The sequence below is a fragment of the Saccopteryx leptura genome, chromosome 3 (genome assembly GCF_036850995.1).
Source record: "Saccopteryx leptura isolate mSacLep1 chromosome 3, mSacLep1_pri_phased_curated, whole genome shotgun sequence".
In the NCBI taxonomy this organism is placed as follows: domain Eukaryota; kingdom Metazoa; phylum Chordata; class Mammalia; order Chiroptera; family Emballonuridae; genus Saccopteryx; species Saccopteryx leptura.
Genome location: NC_089505.1, coordinates 69,668,628 through 69,678,003, shown reverse-complemented (window position 1 = coordinate 69,678,003; position 9,376 = coordinate 69,668,628). Strand labels below are relative to the sequence as shown.

Here is a 9,376-nt window from a genome sequence, read left to right as displayed (position 1 = left end):
ACTGGAACGCTGAGTCTCAATGACTCTGGTCTTCAGGGGTTTGCACCTTTGAACCCCTCAGTCTCGGAGTCGGGGTCTATAGGGTTTCTTAGTCCTGTTAGGACCTCCCCCTTTTGCTGTCCACCATCAAGCCCCATCTCCATGTGATAGGAAGTGTGTATCCGGTTCCCGGGCTGGGGCCTGCACAGTGAGTCGCAATCTCACCCACTACCAAGAGCCAGCCGGGCGCCCCCGCAGAGACACCACTAACCCTCCTCCAAAAATCACTAACAGCTGACGCACACGCAAAGACCTCGGCTCACACTCTTCTCCTTCTTCCCATTCGACACGCTCAAGCGCACCATTACTGCCCCTGCAGGCTCGCAGAATTCCACTCCGAGCCCCCACCCTTGGAATCTCTGCCCTGTGTCTGCACCGCCTCCAGCTCATATCCTCGCGACCCAACCCCCGCACTCCAACTGCAATTTCCACCTGTAATCAGATCTAAAGGTCCTCTCATCCCTTATAACGTCTATAATAATCCCACAAATACAGATATCCGAATGCAGCCACCCAGCTTTTCAAGAATTCTGCACCGTGACAGCGAGCAACCATTTCAGACGAAATACAGCTCCGCCACTTCCCCGCCTGTGCGCAGGCGCAGAAAGAAAACGGCGCAATGCTTTTGGGGAACTGTAGGCAGAGCTCAAGGAGTCGCAAGGGTTGCTGGGAGTCGTAGGCCAAGCTCTCTTCGTCGCCACAGTTGCTTCAAGCAGAGCTGTTGCGAGGGGTTTTGGGAGCCGTAGACGAGAAAGCCCCACGGCCTTGTGGGAGTCGTAGTCCAGGAGCCACTTCCGTGGCCGCCTTCCGCGTGTCTGGCATTTCAGGTGTCCCAGCACTCCGTTCTGCACTGGTGAGTCTTCATCGTGTGGCGGGTGGGCTCGTGGGCGCCCATCTTTGTTGCGAGGCTGTGTAAGAGTTAAAGGTCTCTGGGGACGGTGGCTCGCCTTTGTGATTTCCCAGGGCTTGTCTCTCCGAGACCTCTGACCAGGATCCTCACTTTGGACACTACGGCTCGCCTGTCCCTTGTCCATCCACCCCCACCCCCAGGTCGGGTTCGACCATCTCCCTGACCCGCCTCTAGTCGGGAAAGTGCGGGAGGTCCCCTACTCTGCCCTAGAAGCTCTGTCACGATATAGGTCGCGCACCATCCACCCAGTGACAAGGCGGCAATCCCGGGGCATCCCACGGTCCGCATGCCGTCTTCTGGGTGCATTTATTATCCCCTCATCCTACCGATCGCCGACTCTGCGTGCCAAACCCTGTGCGAAGTGGAGGAAGACAGTGGTGAAGAGGCAGAGCCGGATTCTGCCTTTAGTGAGCTAACAGTACAGTGGAGGGGTCAGGCCTGTCTCCGTGACAGGTAGAGCCGTGGTTAGGCTGGGATGGAGGCATACAAGCGGCTCTGCGAGCCCAGAGGAGGCGCCTGACCCAGCCTGGCGTCCATAAAGTCTTCGAGGGGCATACATTTAACAGGAATTTCAAACTTGACATGTCCCAATGTAATACCTGGTCGTCCCCCTGACTTAGTGTCCCAACATCCTCCCAAGGTGCTTTGGCCAAAACCTTCAAGTCATTCATCATTTCTGTATCCTTATCACCCTCTCCTCCACCCCAGTACATATCTTGCACAAGTCCTATAGTCTCTACCTTCAAACTAGATACAAAACTCCATTTCTTCCCACCTCTACTGCCACCATCCCCGTCCAGGCCACCGTCATCTTACTGACTGTTGATTGCCTCATTCTCTCCCTGATCACCTCCCTGCTTCAGCCCTTATAGGGTATAGTCTGTTCTCACAGCAGCCAAAGGAATTCTTTTGATACCTAAGTCAGATTATATCCCTTCTCTGCTCAAAACTCTTCCATGTCTCCCATCTCCCTCTGAATAAAGTGAAAACACTATATTGTGTTCTACGAGTCTCTGACAAACATGCACAGATTCATCATCTGATGGTCTTCCTTCTCCAGGAGGTAGCCCTCCAGTGATTATAGATGTAGGGGGAGAGGAGAGACGTGTCTAGAGTGACTTATGTCCTTTGCTGCCTAGGAGCTGTGTGGAAGGTGGTGGCGCTCTTAGGAGATGGGATATGGCTGGGCAAGAATAGGTTGTTGCCTGGGGATCAGAGGAACTGGTCAGCTTGGGCAATTTGGATCTGAGAGAAGCCCAGCACAGATCCTCTGTGGTGGTGGTGGTGGCGGGGGGATCTTGGAAGACCAGCCTGGTAGACACTTGCCATTCAGGGTCACTTAAAAGGGGAATGAACTGGACAAGACCCGAGGACCATGAGTCTCCAAAAAAGACTCAGGCAAAAACCAGGAGAGTAAAGGAGGATCAAGTCAAGAAATAAAAGAATAGATTTCAAAGGAGGTGTTGCTCAGCTGTGACAGATTGTCACGGTGGATGGGTCCTGAGAGCTGCTTGCTGCACCCAGTGTCAGGGAAGAATACTCTTGGCAGGAGGAAGAGCTAGTGCAAACACCTGGAGCTGAGGTCACAGGAAAAGGGAGCCAGATCGCATAAGGCTTTGTAGGCCATTAGTTTTTCCTAAAGTGAAGTGAGATGCATGAGAGGACATAGAGAAGACACGGGGCCAGATCCCACCTCTGCATGGAGAATAGTGTCCATACCATAGCAGCCTCCTTAAGCCAGAACATTTGTGTGTCCACCCCATCTCTAGAAGAAGCCTGCCCCACTTGCACGGGCTATACAGGCAGCCTCCCTGGAGGAAGCCCCGCAAGCTGGAATGCACATGTAACCTGTCTTCTTTTTCTTCCTGTCCAAGAGACGCCGACCCCTGCCAACCAGCCCAGACCCCGCGATGCCCGCCCCGCAGTGCGCCTCCTGCCACAAGGCCCGCGCCGCCCTCCGCCGCCCGCGCTCCGGCCAAGCGCTGTGCGGTGCCTGCTTCTGCACTGCCTTCGAGGCCGAGGTGCTGCACACGGTGGTCGCAGGCCACCTGCTGCCACCCGGCGCTGTGGTGGCCGTGGGCGCCTCGGGCGGCAAGGACTCCACAGTGCTGGCACACGTGCTGCGCGAGCTGGCGCCACGCCTGGGCATCTCGCTGCAACTGGTGGCTGTGGACGAGGGCATTGGTGGCTACCGGGACGCGGCGCTGGCGGCCGTGCGGCGCCAGGCGGCGCGCTGGGAGCTGCCGCTCACCGTCGTGGCCTATGCTGATCTCTTCGGGGGCTGGACGATGGACGCTGTGGCCCGCAGCACGGCAGGCTCCGGCCGCAGCCGCTCCTGCTGTACCTTCTGCGGGGTGCTGCGGCGCCGGGCACTGGAGGAAGGGGCGCGCCTCGTGGGAGCCACGCACGTCGTGACAGGTGAGCATGTGCTCGGTAACAGGAGGAACTTTGTGGGAGGATCGGGTGCACGAGTGGACAAAGACAGGCACTGAAAGGGGGCTGAGGCTCTCGCCCTAGAAGTGAAAAGGAGACCGTGGATATGTCCTCAGTGGAGGTTCTCAGTAAGGGGAAGGGGACGTCGTGACCCGTGAGCGCATGTGCAGCATGGAGGAACTCTGTGGGGCACCTGCGCAGGCCAGGGCAGGCCCTGAAAGGAGGCTGAGAGTTGGTGCGTTCTACGTGGAGGATTTCAGTAAGGAGAAGAAGTATGCATGCACTGAAGGTTTAGAGGCATGGTATGTGTGGGTCCTTGGAATGCGGTATAGAAGACGTAGCAAGGTTTTGAGTCACTGCCATCATCTTGTTGTACACACACATACACACGCGCGCACACGCGCAAATACAGGGCTGGAGGGGTACTCTTAGGGCCGTGGTTCTTTGTTTTTTAAAAATGACGTTCTTTATGTTTCCCTTCCCGAGATGAGGGGTATGCAGGGGTATCCCCCATTAGAAACCGTCTATAGGCTGAAACGCAACTGTGTCTTTTAACTCTTTTTGTCTCTTGGCTACGCGTCCCTCTCTCTTAAAAAAATTTTTTTTTTCCTTTTTCTTTTCCAAGTGAGGGGAGGGATGATAGAGAGACAGACTCCCGCATGCACCCTAACTAGTATCCAAACCAGCAACCCCGTCTGGGGCAGATGCTCTGCCCATCTGGGGCACATGCTTGCAAACAGAGCTGTCTTTAGTGCCTGAGGTGGAGGCTCCACAGAGCCAACCTCAGCACCCAGGGCTAATGCACTTGAGCCAGTCAAGCCAGGGCTGCAGGCTGTGGGAGAGGAAGAGAGAGAGAGAATCAGGAGGGAGGAGGGGTGGAGAAGCAGATAGTCACTTCTCCTGTGTGCCACTACTGGGAGTCAAACAGCAGACATCCACACACCTGGCCAATGTTCTACCACTGAGCAAACCAGCCAGGGCCTGTCTGGCTTTGCCTCTCTCATAACTCTTATTCTTTCCCACTCATTACTTCAACAAATAATTATTGACCATTTACTGTGCGCTAGATACAACAATGTAGCTTAGAACAAAGTACCTAATTTCTGTTTCCTCTTTTGTAGGTTGGGGATATTAATAATATCTGGGTCCTAGAGATGTTGAGAGTTAGATGTGTGAAGCACTTAGACTAGAGGCTGAAAGGCAGTGAATATGATGTAAACCTTTGCTGTTACGATGCACAGCACAGCTTCTGCTGCTGCCCGAGTCTCACATATAGAATTGTAACCTTATAAGTGCTAATAAGGACAATTACACTGTGCCTGACCAGGCGGTGGCGCAATGGATAGAGCATCAGACTGGGATGTGGAGGACCCGGGTTCGACACCCCCGAGGTCGCCAGCTTGAGCGCGGGCTCATCTGGTTTGAGCGAGGCTCACCAGCTTGAGCCCAAGGTCGCTGGCTTGGCAAGGGGTCACTCAGTCTGCTGCAGCACCCCCACCCCCCCTCAAGGCACATATGAGAAATCAATCAATGAACAACTAAGGAGCTACAGCGAAGTTTTGATGTTTCTCATCTCTCTCCCTTCCTGTCTGTCTGTCTGTCCCTATCTGTCCCTCTCTCTGACTCTCTCTGTCTCTGCCACACACACCAAAAAAAATTACACTTTGCGAATTTGTAACAGGAGGACCTAGTGGAGGGAGTAAGATGGGGATTAACGAGGCATTTCCTGAGTGAGCTGAGACCTGAAAGCTGCGTGGGTAACGAGGTGAATGAAGGACGAATAGAGCTTGGGAGAGGTGTTCTGAACAAAGGAAACAGCTTATGCAAAGGCCCTGAGGAGAGGATGTGGGGCCAGTTGAGAAACCCCAAGAAGACCCGAGTTTTACTGTATAGATTCAAGTATAAGATGACAAGATGCAGAGTAAGATTTAACTTAAATGTTTAGGTGACTGTTAAGTAGTCACTTACATTTTCAGTGACCTACATTCCCAGAGGCACCATGTGACTTTTCCTGTGCAATCGGAAGTGCACTGAGGCTGAAATAGTACACTGTATTTGTAGCATGAAGCACTTTTACTCCCTCCGTGAAAGGGCACCTACACAGGGCCTGTCTGGCCCAGTAGGTGGGTGGCAATGGGGACACCCCAAGTTGCTCCCTGGGAGCCTGTCCTCCGTTTCTCATTGTGTCCATCTCTGCTTCCACCTGACTGCCCCCCCTTGTTCCCTGGGTCCCCTTGATCAACAGCGCCCCTCACCCCCCTCCTGACCTGCCCCCCATCTCCTGCAGGCCACAACGCCGACGACATGGCGGAGACCGTGCTCATGAACTTCCTGCGGGGCGACGCAGGCCGGCTGGCCCGGGGCGGGGGCCTGGGCTCCCCGGGAGAGGGGGGCGCCCTGCCGCGCTGCCGTCCGCTGCAGCTGGCCTCGCAGAAGGAGGTGGTGCTGTACGCGCACTTCCGCCGCCTCGACTACTTCTCGGAAGAGTGCGTGTACGCGCCCGAGGCCTTCCGCGGCCACGCGCGCGACCTGCTCAAGCTGCTGGAGGCTGCGCGGCCATCGGCGGTGCTGGACCTCGTGCACTCGGCCGAGCGCCTGTCGCTGGCTCCGGCCGCACGGCCCCCGCCCGCCGGCGCCTGTTCGCGCTGCGGGGCGCTGGCCAGCCGCGCGCTCTGCCAGGCCTGCGCCCTCCTGGACGGCCTGGACCGCGGCCGGCCCCGCCTGGCCATCGGCAAGGACCGCCGGGGTCGCGACGAGGTGGGGCCACCGGGGACGCCTCGGGAGCAGGAGCAGGAGCAGGTCCGAACCCCGGCCCCCCAGGCCGTCCCCTCCTTCTAGGGAGCAGTTCTCCGTTGGGATCCGACCTGGGAGCCAGGGAGGCTGTAGATGACTGGATAAACCCCAGTAACCTCTGCGCAGGGCTTCGGAGTGAAGTCAGGATGGGACGGAACCGGTTACCCGTGACCCTCCGGAAGATGGGCCGAGGCTCCTGGGTCTAAATCAGGAGGGGGCTTAACAACTTCCCACTTCTAAGCGAGGGAAATTAGGGGGCTGCTTGTCTAGTACTCCGCCAGGGTCTCAGACAGTCCTAGCCCTTCCTAGCACCTACTGTGCACCCACGATTCCTGTTTGTAGCGGGTCAGCGCAGCCACCTGACTTGATGGGCACCGGTCACTCACAGTAAACACGGTGCTTCTCTGAGCCCAGCGCAGCCTGCAGGTGCTGCCCCCTCTCGGTTCATTCGCTTCACCTCATTGGCTGTAGCCTGAGCACCGACAACTTCATGAGATCACCTGGCTGGGCGGAACCAGGGTCTGCCTGGGGCTCTTCAAGACAGTGAAATTGCCCCCTCTGCCCTCACACCTGAATCCCTCCAGGTGGCCCTGTGATAGTTGAGGAGCAGCTGGGTGGCCTTCCCAGACCTCCGCTTCTGGAGTAGAGCTGGGTGAGCCTGGGTCAGTGACTCAACTTCTCTGGTCTTCAGCTTCCTCCTCTGGAAATGGAATCCAAGTCCTCCGTCAGAGCGCTGTGGTGATGATTTGACACAGTGCTCTCTGTAAACCGGGCCGACTTGGTTGTTCACATTCAGGTTTGGCCACCAGGGGGCTCTGGGTTTCAGGGTTGCTGTCCTGCTGGTCCACACTGTGTGAGGCGCAGAGTTTCCTGCCTGAGCCCTGGGGAGACTTGGTGTTTTCAGTCCCACCTCCAAGCTTTGCTGGGCTGATCCCTTGTCAGGAATGCCCTCCCTGTCCCATCTTCCTGCTCAGATCCTCGTAGGTCCTGGAAGTCTTCCTGATACTTCCACCCGGCCCAGACCCCTTCCCTTGGGTCTAACCCTCATGTATGCCCATTCCCCACCCTTTGGGTCTCTTTTTTCCTAAAAGGAAAGAGCAGTGGTGGGAGTCAAATAATTTAACAACCAGTTCTCCGCCCTAATGACTGTTTTAAGTAAATATAAAAAAAGATATACCAAAAGGTAGTTTATTATTTCATGCATTTAATACTTAAATAAGAACAATAAAAGAAGTACACAAAACTAGATTATAAGAAAGAATTTTAAAATATTAATAAAAAATATTAAATAATACCTGACAAAAAACAATAAAAGTGTTAAGTTATTTCTGTATTGCTTCTTGATTGGCATCCTTACTTGCAATGTTTTTTGCCTGTAGACGAAATGAACATTACTACGGGTGCTTAGAATACACTGTTGTGCAGATGAACGTTAAAAAAGGGTAAGGAATGTAAATATGTGATTTCCATATTGGGTAGCTGTCCAGGTGCCCACCTTAGAGACAACACTGATTACAAATGCCATTTTAACAACTGGTTCACTGAACTCAACAAAAAATTAGGTATCGGTTCTGCTGAACCGGTGTGATCTGGCTGAATCCCACCACTGGGAAGGAGAGGTTGCCTTTTGCAGCAACATGAATGGACCATGAGGGCATTATACTAAGTGGAATGAGTCAGACAGAGAAAGACAAGTACCATATGATCTCACTTATATGTGGAAACTTAAAAAGAACTAGTAGAACAGATTGGTGGTTCTGTTCTAGGGGTGGAAGGTGTGGGTGGGCAAAATGGGTGCAGGTGGCCTAAGGTGCACATTTCCAATTATAAAATAATTAAATAATGAGGCGGTAATATACAGCATGGTGATTTTGGTTTATAATAAACTTAATAATATAGTTAATAATACTGTATTGTATATTTGATAGCAGCTAAGTGTATATTGCTGAGAGAAAATTGTTAAAAGGTCTCATCACAATAAAAAAGTTGGTAACTCTGTGGTGACGGATGTCAACAAGACATTGTGATGAGCACTTCACAATATGTACATATGTGGAATCGTTATGTTGGATACTTGATGCTAACATAATGTTATATGTCAGTTCTCTCTCAATCATATATCTGTAAACACAGCCTGGTACTAGGATTAGATCAGAGTGCTCCCAGATGTCCAGGCAGTGTTCCCTGTCTGCTCCATTTGTGTTCCAACATCAGCAGAACAAATTCCTTACATTAAATTCCCACTGCTGAAATACATAGTAAAGCTTCTGTATTTCTGATTGGCTGTTTGACTGAATAAATCTCAAGAGATAAAATAATGGGCACTGGGTGATTTCAAATGCCTTCAATATAAAACCTGCAGCCAACTAGAGATAAAGGGGAAATTCCCTAATGAGACAGAGTCTTCAGCAAACATCATACCTAATGCAGTAGCATCAGGTCCTAATCTAGAAAGGTCATAACAATACATTAAAAACTATGAAAATTAAAAAAAGTAAACAAAGCTGGTTTTCTTCATAAATTATTGCAGATATAGAAAAATCCATAAGTATATACTGATACATTTGGGGACTTAACAAGAAAGTTAGTTTTGTCTCTAAGTTGTTCTTAGAGACAAAATCAAATTACAAATTTAAATGCATTTCTATATCACAGTAATAAAAGATAGCATGTTATAAAAGATGCCATTGACAACAGCATCAAAAATTATGATATACCTGGAATACATTCAGAGATGTACATAAAAATTTAATATACACATCCTCAATGGAGGAAATAAAAAATATGTATGAAAAGTCATTAAATATGTAAATAAATAATATAAAAATGTGCATTGTAATGGCTATGAAAACAATATTGTATAAAAGCTATTCTACTCAAATTACTCTGCAGAATTAAAGCACGTGACCCCATCTGCCAGTTGACTTTTGATTAACTTGGTAGCACTGTTATAAAATTTATATTGAAATGAGTTATTCCAAACCCAAGCAAGGTAATCATGAAGAAGAGTAATGCATTGACTTAGTCACAAGTGTTCCAGGTGAAGGGGTTTCAGTCAGGAACTTTGGCATCAACATGTTCAAGAGAATAGACACTAAAATGGGGAATGTCATGGTCAAACCGAGAGGCACACAAGAAGAAGCAGGCAGGATGGCGTGACCAGTAGCAGACTTACCATCCTGCTGTGAACACCTGTCAAAC

General features: G+C 51.5%; 1 protein-coding gene across 1 annotated transcript; it reads left to right on the top strand.

Annotated features, from left to right (window-relative positions):
- Window positions 1–774: 774 nt before the first annotated feature.
- CTU1 (cytosolic thiouridylase subunit 1) lies at window positions 775–9,080 on the top strand. The gene is made up of 3 exons (XM_066374164.1): window positions 775–892; window positions 2,824–3,367; window positions 5,670–9,080. The coding sequence occupies exons 2-3, from the start codon at window positions 2,860–2,862 to the stop codon at window positions 6,218–6,220; spliced, it is 1,059 nt and encodes a 352-aa protein (XP_066230261.1). The 5' UTR covers window positions 775–892; window positions 2,824–2,859; the 3' UTR covers window positions 6,221–9,080.
- Window positions 9,081–9,376: the final 296 nt, after the last annotated feature.

Bases quoted from the DNA above. Each gene is read 5' to 3' on its own strand.
- CTU1 (XM_066374164.1), top strand. From the start codon at position 2,860: ATGCCCGCCCCGCAGTGCGCCTCCTGCCACAAGGCCCGCGCCGCCCTC. The intron at 3,368-5,669 runs GTGAGCATGTGC...CATCTCCTGCAG, and splicing joins AGCCACGCACGTCGTGACAG to GCCACAACGCCGACGACATG.